General features: G+C 39.0%; 1 protein-coding gene across 3 annotated transcripts in view; it reads right to left on the bottom strand.

Annotated features, from left to right (window-relative positions):
- ptprub (protein tyrosine phosphatase receptor type Ub) overlaps positions 1 to 23,530 on the bottom strand; it is a 310,515-nt gene that overhangs the window by 72,192 nt on the left and 214,793 nt on the right. For all 3 annotated transcript variants that reach the window (XM_047360605.1, XM_047360606.1, XM_047360607.1), the window contains exons 8-12: positions 21,883 to 22,200; positions 16,504 to 16,613; positions 12,668 to 12,869; positions 4,822 to 4,924; positions 4,466 to 4,739 (exon numbers count right to left, since the gene is read on the bottom strand). In XM_047360605.1, the coding sequence (XP_047216561.1) occupies positions 4,466 to 4,739; positions 4,822 to 4,924; positions 12,668 to 12,869; positions 16,504 to 16,613; positions 21,883 to 22,200 (1,007 nt within the window). The remainder of the gene's footprint in view (positions 1 to 4,465; positions 4,740 to 4,821; positions 4,925 to 12,667; positions 12,870 to 16,503; positions 16,614 to 21,882; positions 22,201 to 23,530) is intronic.

Genomic DNA, 23,530 nt, shown 5'->3' with positions numbered 1-23,530 from the left:
TGGAATTAAACGATAGGTTAAATTTGTTTTACATTGTTAGCCTAATACAGCCACGATGGAGTCTATCAAAATAACTCAATTTAATTAGCAGACGGATTTTTATGAAAGAGTTTGAGATGTCCTGACAACTATGGACGTTCCAATTCAATTTCAGTTATCAGTACAGGTTGCTTGTTTTGGGGTTTTCAAATAATTGGTATCAAGAGTACCTGACAAATCTCCACTCAATACCTTTTGTTGTTCTACTCTTTGTGATTTAACAATGACAACCTATTTTATAGTGCATGGCTTGGGAAACAGTGTTACAGTTCGTGCACATTATATTCTTAAACAAATATGGATTTTCTGCTCAGAATCTAAGCCATTTGAAACCCTTTACAGGGATATTCACAGTGAGAGAGGCAGCTTCACCTTCCTGTCTGTGTTTTGTGACCTGCTCTGCCTGCTGCACTCAGATATTCCAAAGAGCTCCAAGTGTAGCTGAGAGATACACCTGTAATTAAGAAATATCATATTCACAGCAAAGAACTGAGTTTCTGAAGCATAAAACTACTTGATCTTTAAGTTTTGTCTGTACTTGATTAACTGGAACTGAAAAGAAATATGTTCCAAGCTGGATTATCAAAAACACAGAGTAAATATGTTAGTATTAGCCTAGCACCAAAGCCAACTGAAAACTGTAAAAACAAACTTGTTATCCTAGTTACCTAGTTTCTTACCCTAGTTAACCTGTGTTACAGCAACATATTGATGTGAGCCTGCAGAAACTTCTGTTGGGAAATAATATCTACATCAAAAAGAGGCAGAATAGGAAGAAAAAAATGGATAGAGTGCAGCATTGGGAACATCATTGGTGGTGAGTTGCAATACTAAGCAAATGTATTGTTATTTTTCTGCACTGTAAAGCAGCATCATTTTCAAAACTATACATGGTATTGATCAGACTCCAACTCTGTATTGACAGATGCCTGTTCCTAAATGAGTGTGAGAGGTATTATAGGTGACAGGTGTGACAAAATCCTGATCAGGACACCCTTACTTGAATTTGTTGTCTTCTTGTGTCAGTATTGATTGCCTCTAAAAAAAAGCATGCAGCCATCAATACTTTGGATCAAAATGGGCCACGTGTTAGGAATCTTCTGCAGATTCCCAGCTCATTTAAAGAGAGATTTAGTTTCAGTGTAGGAGTCTTGAATACATCCAGCCATACATCTCCAGCACACTCCAGAACCAGGTGTGCAACATATAGTTCTGCCGCCTCCAGTGCAGAGCTTGTTAAACATTGGCAGCAGGTGGGTGAGGGTACATCAGTTCAGTGCTGTTAAGACATTTTGGAGAAATACTGTTGATTCTTGCAACAAAAAAGATCATGAATTCCATTCTGAAAAACACCAGGGACTAAACTTCAGCTGAAAGTACAAGAATAAACAGCAGAAGGACCGGTGAAAAGTTATTTTTATGCATGGATCCTTATTGCAATTGTTTAGGACATTTAAAAAAATCCTTTCTCCAGAAAATAAAGGGAAAGCTGCCATCTACTGTACCATGCATGCATAGTTTCTGCCAACAGTGAGGCCACCTGATATGAATGTGGGGTTATTTCTCATCAATGGGAATGGGGTTCCTCACAGTTCTCCCCAAGAAAACTGCCATGAATAAAGAGTGTGAGCAAAAGAGCAATGTCCTTAAATAATCTAGGCAATCTTTATGATCATTTGGATGTTTTGCAGCAGAATATAGAACAACATATCATTGTTGAAGTGGCATAAAGATAAGAACACTGACAATTTGGACATGTAACCATAAGGCTCCCAGATCATAAACCACTTTACCTGAATTTAGCTCTCAAAATGTGGATGGGAAAAATGAATCCAACAAATTGAGATGTATTCCAAGTAATAATAATTTAATAAATGAGTCACAATGGGTCAGGGTTTGGTACAGAAGTTGTAAAGAAAAAGATTAAACACTGCAAATATTGACTTTTTGCAAGAAATATTAGTTAAAAATGTATTTGCAAAGAATGAAATATTTATTACCTGTTTATTACCTGTTCTTCAGCACAGCATACCAACATAAAACATTTTTTTTTTTTTTTTTTAAAGCCATATAACGCTTTACTGTTTCACTCCAAAAACAATTCCTGCTGATTTTCAGTCTGTAAAGTTTTAAGTGACATGTTTCAACCTCTGGTTATCTACACAATGTGATGGAATTTAGAAAGACATTTGAGGGTATTTATCTGGATAAAAACAATGATGTAGGAAAACAGCATTGGATTGGAACTGAAGGGTGTGTTTGGGTCCAGCCATGAGAGGAACAAAAACTGAACTACAGAGAACAAAAGGGATGGGTAAAAACTCTGAATCCCTGAATGCACAGCATTAACCCTTCCTACTGCACAGCTCCTAGGAAGGAGGAGTCACAGGTTGAATCCCTGTGATGTCATAGGTCAACAAAACTCTGGCGAGCACACCAGAGCACTTTAGCTTTACCATCAACCATCAACAGGTTGCGTCGGGAAAACAATCCATGTGAATGTCCTGACCTCCCTGGCCGAGTGAAAGACATCTTTAAAGAAACCCTGGATCCAAAGTTAAGTATGGTTTGCTGTATGTGTACCCAATGATTGCAACATAATCAAAAATAGAACTATCCGCTTTAAACTGTTTGTCTGAATTTCAGCAGAAAATCTGAGCCAAAGATTCCCCAAGAAGAGAAGGTGTCTCTGACTACATTGACAAAGTGGTTTTCTTTCTCCCTGCCTGAAGGAGACGGCCTAGAAACCGCAGCTTCAGTCTGACCAGACACTCACCCCAGATCAGCATGCTGTTCGACCCATCGAACCTGCTAAACTCACTGGCCCACCAAACATGCCCCACTGTTTATCAGAACGAGTCACAGTAAAAAAGATTGTATCTGGGCAGAGAAAATTAATTTAGGGTGAAACAATTCAAAAGTTGTTTATTTTTATATGGTTTGCTCCGTTTGTGGTGGTAAAGGCCAGTGAGCCTAAAGCCATAAATTAGGTTTGTAATATTGATAACTGGTATTGAGTCACTTTCTCCTATGATGTGAGATTAATCCATTAAATTTGTGTTTTCCCTTCATCTCCTCTCTCTAACCTGTATAAAATATGACCTCAAAGTTCTTAAAAAAGGGGCCTAATATGCTTAATGATAAGCTAAAAGCTGAAGCTCAGCTAGTGGCTAAAGGAAGACCACTGCTTTGTTGATAACTGAGCCTAACTAGCTATGGATGTGACATCATCATGCCTGCCGTCAAGACGGCCACCTTGTGAGTCCGCCGCCATCTTGATAGTGTCAACTCCATTAAAAATTAATTCACTGTTAGGGCTCATTAACATAACATTAAGAATCAATTGTCCAAAAGGTTATTGATTTATAAATTAGCAAATCATTCTTTGAAACATTATTTTATTAAAATAATTATTTACTTACCCTCTTTATTTTCAATGCAAACTGGTTTTTGAACACATACCAATTTTTGTTCTTAATTAGATTTCAAGCTAATTTGGATTCACTCCAAATTCCTCAAAACAAATCTGGTTCTGAATTTACATTAAACTATATCACTACATCATTTTATGGTGGTTATTGGTTTTTTTTGTAGCTTTTTAGTTTCTTCAATTTTCTTCCTTTTACTTAGTAGTTTAGTTGAATATTATAAGTCAAGTTAAAGAGTTTGTTAAATGTAGCATTTTAACTTGAAGTTTAATTATTTTGTTAATAAATCACCTCCTACTTAAAGCTGACAGTCTCAGTAATGCAGTGCCTTGCAAAAGCCTTCCCAGCCTTTAAACTTTTTTCATATTTCAAATTATTTTGTTAATAGATACTTATATTTTGGAGAGAAGTTGTTTGTTTTTTCTGTATATGTGTGTACTGCTTGCTCACTGAAAACACCAGTAAGCGAATTCACTCCTTCATCTGTTGTTCTGTAACACCACACCTCAACAGGCAGGTATTCATAAAACAATAACTGGCAGAGACTGAGAGCTGTTTGGCTATTAAGTCCCACCTTTGTAAGTTTGATCAAAAATACTAACTTTGTTAATAATTGCCTTAGGCACTTATTAATGTGCATGAAGTACATTCTGTACTTTTTTTAATTCCAGCTAATCAGAGCTTTTCTATGATGCATGCAAATAATTCCCTTTTCAGAAATATTTTGTTTGTGAAGAATCAAAAACAGGGGTATATAAACATTTACAGCCTGTTTTCAGTCCAACAATCTCTCTAACAGCACAATTACTCATTCAGGGGTTGTGATCGCAGACAATGCCAACTGTCCTGCAGCTTTACCCACAGGATTAGGGCTCCAAAAACCAGACACTTGTTCAAAAAGGCTCTTCACTGGAATTGGTTTAAACACTTATGCTTACAGCTTGATGATCAAATGCTGTCAGATCTGCAGTATCTCTGGCTGCAGTTTCATCACTCACCCCTTTGAAGTTGCTCATAGCCTGGAAGTAGACCAGGTAGCTTTTGCGGGGGTCCAGTGGGCTGTTCCAGTAGCCATTGTATGTGTGGTTGTCTCCAACAGTGAAGGGACTGGCCTCTGGCAGGCTGCTCGGTGGCAGCTCGGCTGTGTAGTAGTGAGGTGTGCCTCGAGCCTGGGCCTCACCATGAGACATGGGCAACGGGAAGCACTCCTGAAGCCCCAGCTCCCTCTTGACTTTCTTCACAGTTTCTTCTTCAACCACCACTTGGTATGTGCTGGAAATAGGGTGGATATTCAACTTTAATAGACCATGGTATTAAAAGCATACAACATGTTTGTTTGAGGTGATCTCCTCACCTGACCGGTGCTCCTCTGCCCTGTGCAGGACGCAACAGCACAGTAATTGTACTCTCTGTCTCACTCAAAGGTGACGGCATGTCTCCATAATCAAACGTAGGGGCTAAAAAGACAAAAAAGGACACATTTCGGGTTTCATCTCAAAGACATCATATACATTTACATTCGTTACACAAGCCTCTATTAACCTGTATTATGGGATTTTAAGTTAGAGACCAAAACAAAGTAATACATAATTGTGAAAATGATACTTGATTTTTCCAATTTTGTACAAAAAGAATGCATCGTGTATTTCTAGCAGACTTTAATACCTCTAAATTCAAATGTCACTTAATTACTGAACAGGGTCCACGTGTGTAATTTATTGTCAGTAAAAATGTAGATGTTCTGCAAAGGCCTCAGAGGTTTGTTAGAGAACATTAAAAAACAAACAGCATCATGAAGACCAAAGAACACAGCAGACAGGTCATAGATAAAGCTGTGGAGATGTTTAAAGCAGGGTTAGGTTACAAAGCCCAAGCATTAAACATCTCACGGTGCACTGTTCAATCTATCATCTGAAAATGGAAAATGGAGTATGGCACTACTACACATGTACAAACATGGCAGTCCACCTAAACCAACAGGAAACGAGAGTGTAATCTGAGAGGCAGCCAAGAGGGTTATGGTAACTTTGGTAGGAGCTGCAAGGATCCATGAAGGAGAATTTTTTTGTAATGCAAGACTAGTAGTGCCCGTGTCAACAGATTCTCTCATCTGAGCAGTGGATCTCTGCAGCTTTCAACAGAGACAATAGCTAAATTATTAAAAGAAATAAATAATTAGCTCAGTTTGCTGCAAACATGTAGGAGGATGTGAAACTTCATCTTCATTGAAACTTTTTGTCTTCATTGCAAAATGCAACGTGTGGCAGAAAACCAGCAATGCGCATCACCCGGAACCATTCCCACAACGAAACATGATGGTGGTGGCATCATGCTGTTGGGATGCTTTTCTTCAGCAGGGACCAGAAAACTGTTTAGAGTTGATGGAAAAATGGATTTAAAGCGCAATCCCGTAACCAAAGCTGCTTGACCGCTGGTTAGCAGAGCCTGAGGAAGACTTGAGGCTTGGGGCAGAGGTTTACCTTCCAGCAGGACAACCACCCTAAAAATACAGCCAGAGCTACAATAAAATGGATTAGATCAAAGCAGATTCATGTGTTTGAATGATCGAGCCAAAAACCTGAAAGTATCTGTTCACAGATGTTCTCTACCTAGTCTGACTTTAAGATATTTACAAAGAAGAATAGGCAAAAATATACTCTAGATTGGTAAAGCTGGTAGAGATACACCATAAAGACTTTAATTGCACCAAAAGGTGCAGAATACATTTGCATGTCAAACTTTGTGAGATTTATATTTACAGTAGAACTGAAAACCCTGTCCCCTTTTTCCTTCCCTCCATAATTGGGCATTACGTTGTGTTGACCTATCACACAAAGTCCCAGTTGAATACATTAAAGTTTGTGGTATGTGACAAAATGTAACAAAGTTTAAGAGATGTGAATACTATTGCAAGGCACTGAAGAAATGAATAAACCTGCCATAGTGCTTATTAAGATAGCATCAATTCGACTGAACCTTTGATGTTTCACATAAACAACATGATTTAGACCAGTAACAGCAGAATGCCTACTCCCTTTTAGCACTGAGACACAACATTTATATAACACCCAACACCCACAATCTCATATGAGCACGATACTTGAGTTCCTCTTTCAATTGTCTTGGACTCAGTGCCAATTAAAAATCACAGGAGTGAAGCTAAATTGAATGGCTTTCTCATTTTAAGGGATTTGGCTAAAGTCGCGCTCCTCCCTGAAGATGTTGTGGCACATTTCTCTTTAATATCAGCAGTCAATTAGTAAGGGGGAAGCAGAGCAAACTATTCATGAGGCATAGATAATTATCAAATTAAAAAGCAGTTTGCTAATACTGTGGCAGAACAGAGCTGACATCAATTACAGGGGGACGTTTAAAGAAAATTGGGTGTGCGTTGTTGACGTTAAGGGAGGATGGCAGTAAAAAATATTTTGAAGCCTGCTGCCAGGTCCAGTCTGTCTGATGGATATTAGTGCATCAGCAACAGTGACGCACACCGCTCAATGTATAAGTGCACCGACGAATGAGGAAATGTGTTCAGTCAGGTACTCTGCGGTGGGTGTTGTTTAAAGATGCTGACAATAGTGGCTGTTGAAGGTGTTCAGTGTTTGCTAGCTGTCAGAGCAGATTTAGGAGATGTTCAGTGTAAGTGAATGTTCTGCACTGTGGGCCGCTGAAGCAGAAAGATGATGATCTGCAAAGACTTTTGAACTCGATTCGTGGTCTGGATTGGTGCCAGAAGTCTCTCTCATACGTAGCCATCAGGCCAGAATGGTGAGTTTAATCACAACCTGAAACTACCTGTAAAGAGATATGGACTAAAAAGAGAGAATGTATGTGTGAAACAGCAGGACTGAGCTACAAGAGGCTCCTCTGAGGTGTAATCCCACCCCTTAACAAGTGAAAATGCATCATCAAAAGGAAACAGCAAGAAAAGGTAAGAAAAGATAAATGGACTAAATTTGTCCATCTGGTAATAAGCTCAGAGAATCCTAGAAGTGGCATTCAGGTCTCAGAAATGTACTGCATTTTTCTTTATACACTGCACACAACTTTCTTCTATACGTTAATTTATATCTTGTGAACTGTGAGGTGATAGCCTCCCACAAGTTTGGAGGAGCAATGAAATATAGTTCCTCTAGTGTGGGAGTGGCACTTTTGCCTCAGTGAGAGAATAACACAGAGGTCGAAAGTGAGCAAGTAAATTCAAAAAGCGGTGCAACATTCTCCATTTTTTTGCAACTGCTACCAACTCTAAACCTAACCCCTAAGCCTCCTGCAACTTGCTTTCTTTCTGGATTCACAAAGCAATTTGCAGTAAAAACACGCAGGAGCAATCCCACCCATCAAATCCTTCAGATGGGAGCAATTTGCACCTATTTTTTATGTTGCAGTTGTCTCTTCATCAACAAATGCAAAAATGATAGAGAAAAATATTTTATCTGTTTATCATTATTTGTAATAACTTTCCTGGGTCCCTTGACATTTCTTTAGTGCGTTCCTTGCTCTGCTCTCAGTGGAGGACACACACGTTTTCTCTCCCTCCCTCTTGCCTGCCTCTGCATCTGCTTTTGTCTGTGTTTTTGTCAGAGACTCACTTTACATATCTTCCAAACTTGTAAATTATGGATTTGGTCAGCTGGTCTCTCAACGCAATTGATAAAAACAATTTCCACAGGAAGACACGGTAAAGGAGAACCCTCTTGCCCAGCCGGTACATTCTTCTCTGGATACACAATGGATTCCTGGCAACAGTGGAAGATTGTGTGTCTGTCAATATTCTCAGTCAAGGATGTCGAAGATGTCTACACAATTGGATGTTTGATAACAGGATTTCTGCTTTTTGGAGTTGGCATATTGATAAATTCTCGAAAAAAAAAAATTGTGTGCCTGACTACAATGTCGGTTGAGGACGCTGAACACGTTTATATATTTGGATTTTTGAGAACAGGATTTCTGCTTTTTGGAGCCGGCGGTTACCTGACTTATCGAGTGAGTAGCAAAACGTGGGCAGCTGTTCATAGCATCCCAAAGCTGCCTACGATGCTGGATGGAATCTGCAGAGCGATCAATGCTCAGACTGAATTGTTAAGACAGCTAAGCTGCAAGCTGAATACGGTTCTTGAACAGAATCGTAGACTTGAAGCGGCTTTTGGACTCAGAGGTGAAAGGATTTAATCATGGAGAAGGTTGTTCGCTACAGAACTGCGGGAAAGTCCCATATTTGGATTCGCAATTGAGAGATAACAGTAAAAACTCTTAAAGTGGTTGGAAATCCACACAACTGCTTGAACCACAACACTTATTGTTTTTCTAAATATGGTGCCCCAACGTGGCCTTGGCAACTTCTGCTAAGTGGCTATCGACAAAATATCTCCTGGATGTCATGGCGCTCTTTCCCAGCACCCCCGAAAAGGTGTGACCCAGATAAGACTTTGTGGCCGATTGAGAAAACTTCCGTCTCTCTCCGCAAGGACAATGGCGCTCTATCTGTGTTGACAGTCTAATTCTTGCACACACACTCACAGTTATATATCCGCACCCCCAGGATTCCACCGCACTCTTACAAATTCTTTCTTCTTGTGTGTTGCTTAGCCCTGCACCTAATTGCGTGATTTAATTAATTTTCATAGATTTTTAGTTTTACCAGAAGGATTACCAGTGAAAATCAAACATTATTAGTAATAGAAAATTTGGACTATAGCTGCTTAGTTAGACTTCAATGGACTGTTATTACTTAGTTAAACTTCAGTACCAGAAAAAGCAATATATTATTAGCACCTGAAAATGTGGATTAAAGCTGTTTTGTAGTGACTCAGCTTCACTAGTTAGAATTCAGTGGAACGATGAGACTATCAATATTATCATCTTCTTTTAGCATAAGACGCTTCATTATTAAGAGTAGCTTGGAACCAATTTCTACCAGTAAACCCAGAAGGATTATTAGTGTCATTTGATTAGTTTTTCTGTGTTTGACTTTCTGTATCATTGTAATGTTTTCCCTCATGTACAGCGCTGTGAGGGCCTTGTTGCTGAAAAGCGCTATATAAATAAACTTGACTTGACTTGATTTTTTTTTTTTGTAAAACTTAGATTACCAGTCAAAAGTTTTAGATACACTTTCTCACTTAATGGGTCTCTTTGTTTTCATTTTCAGGTTAGGGTTAACCGTAACCCTAACCCTAACAAAACTATGAATGAACACACGTGGAATTATGTAGTAAGCAAAATGTGTGAAATAACTCTAAACATTTTTATAATTTAGATTCTTCAAAATAGCCACCCTTTGCTTTGATTGCTGCTTTGCTCTCTTGGCATTCTCTCCATGAGCTTCATAAGGCGGTCACCTGAGATGGTTTTCCAAAGAGTCTTGAAAGAACTTCCCAGAGGTGCAATTTGAGATGGCCAAAGGTTAGTTTTTCAGTCATCACAGCAAAGGGCAGCTACTTAAAACATATATAAAGTTATTTTCCAATTTGTGGTTCGCTACACAATTCTGTATGTGTTCATTAACAGTTTTGATGCCTTCAGTGGGAATCTACTTACAATGTAAATAGTCATAAACATAAAGAAATCATTAAAGGAGAAAGTGTTTTTAAAATGTTTGACTGGTAGTCTATATGTTAATGCAAATGGAATAATCTTTTCCCAGGTTGTGTTTAGGGTGAATTTTAATTTGTTATGATTTGTGTTGAAATACCTTCACTGATTTTTTTTTCTACTAGGTAAAGACACTATTTTCATGTATATGAACCAATTTGCACAGGAGGGGAAAAAAGAAAGACACATTTTAATTGCTGAAAATGACATTTAAGAAGTTAAAAATGGATAACTACAGGGGTTGGACAATGAAACGGAAACACCTGGTTTTTGACCACAATAATTTATTAGTATGGTGTAGGGGCTCCTTTTGCGGCCAATACAGGGTCAATTCATCTTGGGAATGACATATACAAGTCCTGCACAGTGGTCAGAGGGATTTTAAGCCATTCTTCTTGCAGGATAGTGGCCAGGTCACTACGTGATACTGGTGGAGGAAAACATTTCCTGACTCGCTCCTCCAAAACACCCCAAAGTGGCTCAATGATATTTAGATCTGGTGACTGTGCAGGCCATGGGAGACGTTCAACTTCACTTTCATGTTCATCAAACCAATCTTTCACCAGTCTTGCTGTGTGTATTGGTGTATTGTCATCCTGATACACCGCACCACCTTCAGGATACAATGTTTGAACCATTGGATGCACATGGTCCTCAAGAATGGTTCGGTAGTTGTTGGCAGTGACGCAGCCCAGACTCTGGGCATGCAACAGTCTGGGTGGTACGCTTCTTTCTAGCAGCCCGGCCGTGTATATTGACCCTGTGGAGCTCCCGATGGACAGTTCTGGTGGAAACAGGAGAGTTGAGGTGCACATTTAATTCTGCCGTGATTTGGGCACCCGTGGTTTTATGTTTTTTGGATACAATCCGGGTTAGCACCCGAACATCCCTTTCAGACAGCTTCCTCTTGCGTCCACATTTAATCCTGTTGGATGTGGTTCGTCCTTCTTGGTGGTATGCTGACATTACCCTGGATACTGTGGGTCTTGATACATCACAAAGACTTGCTGTCTTGGTCACAGATGTGCACCAACAATTTGTCCTCTTTTGAACTCTGGTATGTCACCCATAATGTTGTGTGCATTTCAATATTTTGAGCAAAACTGTGCTCTTACCCTGCTAATTGAACCTTCACACTCTGCTCTTACTGGTGCAATGTGTAATCAATGAAGACTGGCTACCAGGCTGGTCCAATTTAGCCTTGAAACCTCCCACACTAAAATGACAGGTGTTTCAGTTTTATTGTCCAACCCCTGTAGTTGCATGAGAATTTAACTTAACAGTGGCAAAAATATGTCTTTATATGTAATAGTTAATGTACATTTTTAAGACTATTTTTTTGTGTCCAAGGGTGGAGCTCCAGGTGCTGACCTGAAGAGGCATTCTTCAAAACAATGAAATAATGCTGCAGATTGTAAAAGACATTGGAATGATGGATGTATTTTTACTGATTCAGTCAGAGTGAAAAAAAACAAAAAACATTTATTGAAGTTAAAAATGTGTCAGATTCTAACATAAATATATGTACAAATATACTACTAATGTAATAAGTTATCTCAGAATAAAAAAGAAACACCTGTGTACAGTTATGTCCTCTTAATTATCACTGAAAAAATAAGAAAATAAAAAGGTCTAGGTCTGACGACAGTAACAACAAGCGCAGAAATCCAGAAAAGAAGACATTCTTCTGTGCTTCACACCGAAGTCACACAGTCAAACCCTTTTCAAATTAATTCTTGAAGTTAATTTATTTGGAAGATTTCCTGGAATATTTCACAATTAAAAAGCTCTGTATTCTTATTTTACATAAGTAATTCCTACCTACGTGTTCGCATTTCATCCTTTTTTCCTCTTATTTGAAATCTGTAAACCAACTGTGAAATGCAATTGCTAATCAGTTTAGATCAATTTTAGAGCTGAAAAATGATAAAAATGCTCAAAGCTCAATTTAATGTAACACAATTGCATGTTATTTTCCAGATTGTTATAGTGCATCCTATTTCCATTGTTGGTTAATCCAATTCCCTTGAGAACCAGTTGACTGATACAATAAGATGTAATACCCCTGATCAAATCAAAACAGCAATGAGAAACTCCTGCTTTGTGGATATTCTTTACTGTAGTCATAAAACCATCTTCTGAAACTCTGTTGATCTTTACCCACTACATTTACTGTAAATTCTTCGAATCTTTACTTCTATTATGATCAGTAAAACAAAAGCACACAGATACTTTCCAATCTTTGTTCAATGAATTATGTTTCTATGTATTTCTTAAATGTTTTCCTGCATTTCTTGACAAACTGGGTGATCTATTTATCGTCCATCCTAAGTTTCAGCAGTCATTCAAATCAACTGACAAAATGCATTTTAGTTTTCAGGTTTTCAATCATTACAGGTTCCAACTAGTTTATGTTCTACCATTATATTGAAGTGTCTTACAGGCAACGGTGCAGGAAGCCAAAAAGGCAAAACGGGAAATACAAGATCATGAAGTGTCCAATAACACGGAAACAAAATTTACGTAAAAAAAGGGTTTTCATAGAATTTCTACCTTTTCTTATACCCTCTATGTTGTAATAGTGGTGTAACTGGTATCTCTACCTGAGATGTTAGTGATGATTTCAGTGAGGGCTGTCTGGCCAAAGCCCTTTGCTGTGCGTGCTCGGACAGAGATCAGGTAAGTCGTTCCAGGGTGGAGGTTGGAGAACATATGGTACGTCTCATTTTTGAGCTTGGACACTGTTCTTCTGGGTCCTGGGACATTGATGCCTGGATCGGACGACTCGATACTCTGGTAGCTGATCTGTTGGCAGGTGAGAAAAACATAAAATGATTTAATTTAATGGCATAAGAGCCAGTCTGCTTGGCCTTAATTCTGAGCTACGTTTGCAGATTTCATGTATAACCATTAACTCAGCCCTTATAAGGGCTCTATAAAAGTTAGTGACTATGACTCACTCAATTAGGAAATAAATTAGCTTCTTAAATGGTTGTGCTGATTAGGCCAGTGCAGTTTATAATTTCACATGAATAAGGCCTAATTGACTTTGCCACTGTTAGTCACATGTGTTTGAGTACTGTGAGCTTTCTTCAAAAAACGAATGCAAGCGATGAATAATTGCCTGCCTAAGTAGCGCATTATTAAGGTCAAAAACTGTTTATGAGTTAGATTTAACTCTTGTTAACAAAATGCCCCAAATCAGGGTCCTAAAAAGTGCCATTTTTTTACATGTTTTTTTTTCAAGAGGCTTTATGCTTTCGCGTGTACCTGGTGGAGAGTTTCCACTTGTACTGTTTGAAAGAGATAAAAGCTAAATGATGTGACCTGTCTGCAATTAGTGTTAGCAACTAGGACGCACATCAGAGCTGAAGGAGATCCTCTTAATTTGAAGGAATGAACGCGGGTAGACATTATGAATTGTGTGCACCTATATCAAACACTGAGGATATTCATAGCTTTCTATGATTATCATGCTTGCTTCTGCACCCTTGTTGTTGAAATATAATTAACTATTTAGTAAGTGCAGTTGATGGCGTTCATGTCTTGTAATCAATGATTCACTCTTAGAGTAGGGAAGATGATTTCTCACAGCTTTCTCAGTCAGTTCACAGTGATCGTCACAAGGGAGTACAAAAATCAGGTGCAGCATTTACTTTATCTGTCAATCTAGGGGCCCGATTCAATAAAGTCCTTGCACAGGAGGTCAAGAAAGGAAGTATTACAATCAGAATCTGTAGGCCGACCTACTGATTGCTTACCTCAGACAGAGGGTGTACAGTAAATCCAAAATCATTACCCAGCCAAATGGAAGCCCCACTGCTAAAACAAATGTATGTGAGTTATTGATTAATGGTGCCAGCCTCTGTTCCAATGGGACAAGTGCAATGTTAAGTCCAAGCCTGTGCACAAGGTCAGCGAGTGTATCAAGCTCTTACTGCTATTTTTGTTAGTGCGGACACAGTGAACCGTGCATTGAAAGGGGCTACAGCGGAGGGTTTTTGTGATTAAGCACGCAGTGTACTGACTCTGCTTTGTGCCAGTGATACTGAAAATGGCTCAGTAAATGGATGGGGTGGTATTTTATTCCCACCAGGAAAAAAATACCTGAGCAGGTTTCTGTTTCTAGGAAATAACAAATATTTTGTAGTGTTGCTGAAGACGATTCTGCACTGGTAAGAACTCCTGCGGAGGAACAAGTACAAAGTTGGACTAGATTTTCTGGGTATTTGCTTTGGACAACCAGAAGCAAGATTAGAGTTTGGAAAGTTCCTCAATAACATACTGTACCTGCAGCTGCTGGAAATCACAGTTTTCCTTAGAAAATAGACATATGCTTATGGGTCATTCAAGAATTGGAGGACATTTTCTGCCCCCGATGAAATTGCAAATAATCCACGCACAAAATACAAAAACACGCACTTTATGTGAATTATAGTTGTCTTGAGACAAAATATAACTGTAGCTGCATTAAAAGTGATTCCTAAATATTATTTAAAATACTAAATAGCTCTTGAGCACCCCCTAAAATGGCTTTATTTCTTGTCCACCCCACTTGATGACCAACTTACATGTCAAATATAACAGATAAAATAAGTTTTAAAACAGATTTCTTGCAGTTGTTAAACATTTAGTTTTATCATACACATAGTTAAAATAGTAATCATGTTTTGAGGTTTTGTCTCTCAAAATACATGCAACCCTGTGACTAAAACCTTTTTAGCCATCTTGAGGATGAGAAAAAAAGCTGAGCTACATGACTCAGCAGAAATGGCATCATCAAACTAATTGCCCTGACCATGGGTAGGTTTAAAGTACATCCTCTCTTCTATTTTTTATATTTTTTCAGTCTTTTCAACCATAATAGAGACTGTCACTCTAAGCAAGGCAACCCTGTTACATATTTTGTCAGAAAAAACATATTACAGTCAAAGTTTTTCTTTTTTTATTATATAGCTAAGTTTGTTCTTGACCAGCTGGCAAAGCAGTTAACACAGCTAGCACGTATCCTAACATTAGCATTTATTTGCAACCTTGTTACTGTAATCAGAATAACTGTATTGAACTACAGTAACAGGGTTGAATCTCATTCACAAAAGACAAAGTATTATCTCTAATAGAATAAAATGTCTATATTTAGATGTTTAAAATGTATTACCATAATTTTCCAGAATATGAGTTACTCTAATTTTGTTTTTTGCCACCAGGTTGTACAACTTCCTGGATGGCATGATTGACTCAACTTGATGAAATCATGTTTTGATCATTATTAGCAGTTTTATAGACATTTTCTTTCAATTTTATTTGATTTCTGCAGAATTCTCGTACACCAGTAGGGCTGTTACAAAGCGGAGGATCTAACGTCAAAGGTGAGAAAAAATCTACTATGATGTTAGCTGCATGTGTTCAGCAACAGTAAATCTGCATGACTGCAGAAAAACAACTGCTTTAGTTTTAACCCTGTAGATGACAGGCCACATACATAGTACAAGAGAAGTGCAGGGGCAGTCAAGAGGTTGTGGGGAAATGGTGTATCTTGGTGTACGACTGCACTATCTACCAAGAAATCATCCAAGAGGTGAATAAAACCCACTGCCAAATTAAATGTATGCACAGTGGCCATTTGTTTGCCTCTCTACACCAAAAGTCTTGCATACTTTGAGCGTACTTGTTAAACAAATGCCAAATATCTGACGTTTTTGGAGATACAGCAAGTAATTGACCGTTGAGCAGACTTATACGATTTTATGCCTCACCTGTGAGAATTCTTTAGAAAAGAAGGTGTTATGGTGCTGTGGAGGCATGATGGTTGTTAATTCAGGTTGTCATGCAAGAAATAAGACATCAGCAGATAACAGGAAACTGAACATATTGCAGAAAAGATGCTGTTTTATCCTTTTTTGTTTGTCTTTTTATGTTTATTTTTGAGTTCTAACCAAATATGTAAAAAGTAAATAAAAAATATAATTTCATATAGTGTTATACTGTACATCAGGTATGAATTTTGTTATCCAAAATAAATAGTGAAATTTTAATATAGACTATGAAGTGGCTACTTAATCAGCACCCACCATAGCAATGAATGAAGAGCAGTGGATGAGATTGCGATATGGACCTTTCAGAATAAAGCTCAAAGAGATCCTTCCAAATAAAAGTCTTCTGATTCTTCTGAGATAGGGTTCTAAATTCCTCATGGACATAAACCATTTCATGTTATTTTATACTTAGTTTCTGATAAATAAATGGAAAGAAAATAAACTTTAATACCTTTTACCCAAAAACATTTAGAGTATATATTACCGTGCATTAAACCCATCTTTTATTCAGTAAGTAATTTTTTTTTTTATCATGTTAAAACAAGGAATACCGCTTGACTCAATGTACGTCTGTGCTGCTCGGTGAATTATGTGAGTTAACAGAAGTGTCCCCATAGGCTCACCTCATACTGTGTAATTAGGCCGTTGGGCTCGACAGGCTCCTCCCACTTCAGGAAGATCATGTCATCCAGAGGGGTGAAGGTGAGCGACTCTGGTGCTATGCCTCCGGGAACTATGAGAAATTGTCAGAGCAAACATTTGTCAGGGAAATTGAAGTGCTGATCCCACGATGAGCCCGTCATGTCAATATCACCGGAGTGAATGTCACAGTGGCTCAGAACAAAGAGCCACATGAGAAACTCACTACCAGAGAGCAGACAGGCAGAAAAGATCTGATAAGGATACTTTTAATATATAAACAGCATGAATGATGTATCTGTTACACACTATAGAGAAAACTTTCCACAAAATATTATAATTTCATACAAATCTTCAGTCAATGTTGAAATATATTTATAAATTTATCAGCCACTTGCTTGGAAATATGATTCTGAGAGGAATGTGAATGACTGAATATAAAAGTTAAAGCAGTTTCTTGGGCCGTACAGTTGCAGGCTTAGTCCTCACAGTCTGTGCAAGCTGTGTATAGAGGAAGACTACTAGATTCAGGCCTGAGGCTAAAGCAAGAGCCAAACAGCTGAGCTGTCTCTTTGAATTCAGATAATCCACAGGACAAAGTTGCTTACTAAGACTTTGGCAAAGACTTCCCTTAATTGGCATACACTGTATTTAAATAGACGTATATCTATATCCAAAGAGTGAAAACAGAAAAATCTCTTGCTTTATAATTTTATCTTGATCTCTCTCTCTCTCTCTCTCTCTCTCTCTCTCTGTGTGTCTTTATCACATTGTAAGAAATCTTATTTGTTTAGATTTCTTTCATGGGCGAATTGATTTTTCTCTCCACCACAATGAAGACAATATGCCACAGCAGAGGAAAAATAGGTGATAAGAGGCAGGAAATTCTTTCTGAACACTGTCCTTGTTTTTTTCTTTTATATAATCCTAGTCTGAAAATAAAAAGTATTTTGTGCTGCTTATTCAGGATCAGTCAGACCAGACAGATGGATAACACCTCCAATGTACTAAATTGTTGGACAAGATTGTGAAACAATGTGACTGATGTATCGACCTGAGTTGCTTTTGAAGAAACAGATTCATGTTCACAGAAACATACATGCTTTAAAGAGCTTGTTAAGGACCGCAAAATTGAACATTTCAGTGCTGAAATTGTCTTCATGACATTTGCAGCAAAGGAACATTTTATTAGACAAACCAGGAGCAAAAACATTACATGTGACATTTATTTATATATATATATATATATATATATATATATATATATATATATATATATATATATATATATATATACATATATATTTATATATATATGGGTTGGACAATGAAACTGAAACACCTGTAATTTTAGTGTGGGAGGTTTCATGGCTAAATTGGACCAGCCTGGTAGCCAGTCTTCATTGATTGCACATTGCACCAGTAAGAGCAGAGTGTGAAGGTTCAATTAGCAAGGTAAGAGCACATTTTTGCTCAAAATATTGAAATGCACACAACATTATGGGTGACATACCAGAGTTCAAAAGAGGACAAATTGTTGGTGCACGTCTTGCTGACGCATTTGTGACCAAGACAGCAAGTCTTTGTGATGTATCAAGAGCCACGGTATCCAGGGTAATGTCAGCATACCACCAAGAAGGACGAACCACATCCAACAGGATTAACTGTGGACGCAAGAGGAAGCTGTCTGAAAGGGATGTTCGGGTGCTAACCTGGATTGTATCCAAAAAACATAAAACCACGGGTGCCCAAATCACGGCAGAATTAAATGTGCACCTCAACTCTCCTGTTTCCACCAGAACTGTCCGTCGGGAGCTCCACAGGGTCAATATACACGGCCGGGCTGCTATAGCCAAATCTTTGGTCACTCATGCCAATGCCAAACGTCGGTTTTAATGGTGCAAGGAGCGCAAATCTTGGGCTGTGGACAATGTGAAACATGTATTGTTCTCTGATGAGTCCACCTTTACTGTTTTCCACACATCCGGGAGAGTTACGGTGTGGAGAAGCCCCAAAGAAGCATACCACCCAGACTGTTGCATGCCCAGAGTGAAGCATGGGGGTGGATCAGTGATGGTTTGGGCTGCCATATCATGGCATTCCCTTGGCCCAATACTTGTGCTAGATGGGCACGTCACTGCCAAGGACTACCGAACCATTCTTGAGGACCATGTGCATCCAATGGTTCTAACATTGTATCCTGAAGGCGGTGCCGTGTATCAGGATGACAATACACCAATACACACAGCAAGACTGGTGAAAGATTGGTTTGATGAACATGAAAGTGAAGTTGAACATCTCCCATGGCCTGCACAGTCACCAGATCTAAATATTATTGAGCCACTTTGGGGTGTTTTGGAGGAGCGAGTCAGGAAACGTTTTCCTCCACCAGTATCACGTAGTGACCTGGCCACTATCCTGCAAGAAGAATGGCTTAAAATCCCTCTGACCACTGTGCAGGACTTGTATATGTCATTCCCAAGACAAATTGACGCTGTATTGGTCGCAAAAGGAGGCCAATTGTATTGTGGTCTAAAACCAGGTGTTTCAGTTTCATTGTCCAACCCCTGTGTATATATATATATATATGTGCATGTTAAACATACATTCTGTTAACAATAAATATGTTTGCTGCAAATGCTGCAATCTAGCTGAAGAGAAAAACACAGATATATACACGAAACTTAATATAAAATACCAGAGATAAACAATTAAACTGGATCATTTTCAGCTTGATCAATCCTGTACACTAAATGGCAGATTGGAAACTCAAACATCCAAGATTTTTTCCACGTATAAGCACTATTAGGTCACATTGCCAGCAACACTCCTTAGGATAGACGTTGTTACTGGGGGAAGATGACTCAAAGTTAGCTAATGGCAGTAAAAATGACAAGTCTAAACATGAAGTCAGAGGAAAAAACAGACATACTGCAAGTTTTTTAAAAGGAATATATTTTCTTCATGTTGGGACATGGCGGCAGTTTCCCATGTTAATAGAGAGAGACAGACATTTGGCAGATAACAGGACGGCTGAATGCGCTACAGTAGATTTGGTTATCCTTTTGAGCTCTGTTTGTTATGGAATATGATAAATTTGGAAATTTTGGCTGTGCTGTGGAAATCTCAGAGTTAAGGTAGGAATTTAAATCCTTAAAAGAATTTATCCAGAGACTTTGTTTAGTAACGTTAGCCATGCTTTCTGTGCTAATCGCAAATATAAGACGCTAAAGACCCTTTCAGATGCCATAATCAACTTATCTGTGTTTAACCCCTTTAACCCAAGTAGTAAAACCCTACTTATCATAAACTGCTTTATCACATACAAATCATGCTGTTACCCCTGCTCCTAATATAAATCATTAGGTACCGCTCATGGCAAGAAGGCTAAAACAATATTCTGAATGCTGTTTCTTTATTCTCTTATATTGTAGCTCTTAAAGAGAAATCAAAATCAGCCAAAATCAGTATTGTCAGATTCCCATAGTTAATAACTCTTACAGCACACATACTGTTTCTCTCTGCGCTATTGCTTTGTCCTAACGTCAGGGCTGAATTTTACTCCAAACATTCACTACCCAAAAATGTATTTTATGCATGTAAATTCCAATAAATTAACTATCTGGTACACAACAACATGAAAATGTTGAAAATAATTTGAGGGCTAGGTTAAAAGGTCGGGCTGTGATGTCTTAAATTGTTTTCAAATAGCTATGTTATACTGATCTACGTAAAATGTAACTCAATTAAATATTTCAAGGCAATATAGGCAATACACTCACCGGCCACTTTATTAGGTACACCTTGCTAGTTCTGGGTTTGACCCCTTTTGCCTTCAGAACTGCCTTACTCCTTCGTTGCATAAATTCAACAAGGTACTGGAAACATTCCTCAGAGAGTTTGGTCCATATTGACATGACCGCATCACACAGATGCTGCAGATTTGTCGGCTGCACATCCATGATGCGAATCTCCCATTCCACCACATCCCAAAGGTGCTCTATTGGATTGAGATCTGCTGACTATGGAGGCCATTTGAGACCAGTAAAGTCATTGTCATGTTCAAGAAACCAGTCTGAGATTATTCCTGCTTTATGACATTGCGCCTTATTCAGCTGGAAGTAATCATCAGAAGCTGGGTACACTATGGTCATAAAGGGATGATCATGGTCAGCAACAATACTCAGGTAGGCTGTGGCATTGACATGATGCTCAATTGGTACTAAGTGGCCCAAAGTGTGCCAAGAAAATATCCCCCACACCATTAAACCACCACCACCACCAGCAACAAGGCAGGATGGATCCATGCTTTCATGTTGTTGACGCCAAATTCTGACCCTACCATCCGAATGTCGCAGCAGAAATCGAGAATCATCAGACCAGGCAACATTTTTCCAGTCTTCTATTGTCCAATTTTGGTGAGCCTGTGCGAATTATAGCCTCAGTTTCCTGTTCTTAGCTGACAGGAACGGCACCTGGTGTGGTCTTCTGCTGCTGTAGCCCATCCGCCTCAAGGTTCGACGTGTTGTGCATTCAGAGATGCTCTTCTGCATGCTTTGGTTGTAACGAGTGGTCATTTGAGTTACTGTTGCATTTCTATCACCTCGAACCAGTCTGGCCATTCTCTTCTGACCTCTGGCATCAACAAAGCATTTGGGCCCACAGAACTGCCGGTCACTGAATATCTTCTCTTTTTCAGACCATTCTCTGTAAACCCTAGAGATGGTAGTACGTGAAAATCCCAGTAGATCAGCAGTTTCTGAAATACTCAGACCAGCCCGTCTCGCAATAACAACCATGCCACGTTCAAAGTCACTTAAAGCACCTTTCTTCCCCATTCTGATGGTCGTTTTGACCTGCAGCAAATTGTCTTGACCATGTCTACATGCCTTAATGCATTGAGTTGCTGCAATGTGATTGGCTGATTAGAAATTTGCGTTAACGAGCAGTTGGACAGGTGTACCTAATAAAGCAGCTGGGGAAAGTACGTTTTCTGTGGAAACATAAAATACTTTGTTTGCAAAATGTCAATTAATTAAAAATAACAACCAAAACACATTTTTGAGGCCCTCAAACTTTGGAGCTCTGACCTTGTCTATTGTCCAATTATACACCCTTCTGCTTTACAAAAGCCCTTAACATGAGGCAGAAGGAAGGTCAATTATAGAGCTCAATGTGGTTTTGGTGTATATAAGGCATTATACTGTTTAACCTATGATGTATTGTATCTGTAAAGCATACATGCATATCTGAAACCCATATATGCATCTGAAACTTCCTAAATTACAGGCTCAAATTTAACTTTGTTACATCCAGTTGCTAGTTTCCTAATATCTAAAGCTTAGACTCCATCAGGTACTTACTGTCCTCCTCAGTTTGAAAGGTGACCTCTCTGCTCTCCTTCTTCCCTTCTGGGTTCGCCAGTGACAGACGAACGTGAACGCTGTGGTACGGTGGCAGATCCCGAAGCGTGAAGCGTGAGGCATTGTGTTCCACTGCCAGGCACTCGCGCACGGTGGTGTTGTGGCCTCCGCCGCCTCCTGCCATGGTGTAGCGGTAGCACAGAGACACAGAGTAGGTGTGGCAGCGTGTCAGGTTGAAAGCCAGATTCTCCCACTGCAGGGACAGTTGCCTGGACTGAATATCTGTGGAGATGAGGCCTCGCAGCGGACGCATTGGCTCTGAGAAAAATAAAACAACAAAATGAAAAAACACAAAGTGGGAAAGAAAGTCCTGAAGGTTCGCTGAGTTTCAGAAATTGAAAAGAATATCTGCCTAATATTCATGGACCACCTCAGCAGTTTTTCCTTGTTGTTTCTCTCATCCGTGCTGCCATATTGCCCGGCCACAACATAGAGGTCAGTTTGTTGCCAGTACAGCACACCCACATCCCTGATGGCAGAGCAGGAACTCACGCCAATTGCACTAATTAATAGGACAGGCTGAGTTTCTGTCACTCGCCCACCAGCTCCCTCCTCTGTGCTGCAGAGTAAGTTTACTCTTCAGTAGTTGTCCCCATAGTGCCAAAACTGCCAGCATTATGCAAGGACGTTTACTTTCTCCTGGTCACGTTTGCTGCTGGGTCATGGTATATTTTTAGACATTAATTCTGGTCGCAGAGGAGTTAAACTGCACTTTTTCTGACTCAGAATAAATGAACAAGAGTTCTGTCTTTAATATTCCCCTTGCTGTCCTCGCTGAGAGATACAGAGAGCCTCTATGCATAGAGACACAGATCAGCCAGTGTTTGGGCGGACGTCTGAAGCTGAAGAAATGTAAAGTTGAGCCAAGGACACCGTTCTTATCAACTGAGGCCTTTCTCACTAGTTGTTATTAACCCAATCATTGCCTTTTTATCAAACAATGTGCTACATAATGTAGCGTATGGCTTTCCTCTTTTTTATAGGGCAGTAATAGATTGGGGTTGGTGATTTAAATTTTTTGGGAAAACCCCAGTGACAATGTCATCGCTTAGTAAGCTTCTGATAAGTTACTTTACATATATAGAGTTAAATAAACGGACACTTGTTTTGATACTTGTTGTTTGATGATATGTGTTCATTCTTGGGAAGAGGCCACATTAATGTTTTTAAACAACTATATGCAAATTAATCCAGCCAGGAATTAAGGAATAAAAAGGGTTCTGTGCCTCAGAGATGAATGTGCTTTGGCGCAAAATGTGTGTATCAACCCCAGAACAAAAGGAAACGACTTTGTAAAGATGCAGGCTGATGCTGGTCTGAAAAAGTCATTATCCACAGTCAAACGAGTCATGTACTGACATGGACTAAAAAGCCACTCAGAGAGGAAGAAGCAATTACTCCAAAAGCATCACAAAAAGCCAAATTAAAGTTCACAAATGCAAAATGCAAAACAATTTATATTTTCGGATACATGCCCTGATATGGTCTGATAAAACTAAAAGTGGTTGGTCATGATGGCCCTTGTTACTTTTGGAGAAAAACGGGGGAAGCTTACATGCCTGAGAAGACCATCCTTACTGATGTGCTG

This window comes from Girardinichthys multiradiatus, chromosome 3 (assembly GCF_021462225.1).
Source record: "Girardinichthys multiradiatus isolate DD_20200921_A chromosome 3, DD_fGirMul_XY1, whole genome shotgun sequence".
NCBI lineage: Eukaryota > Metazoa > Chordata > Actinopteri > Cyprinodontiformes > Goodeidae > Girardinichthys > Girardinichthys multiradiatus.
This window is presented reverse-complemented; position numbering and strand designations above follow the sequence as displayed.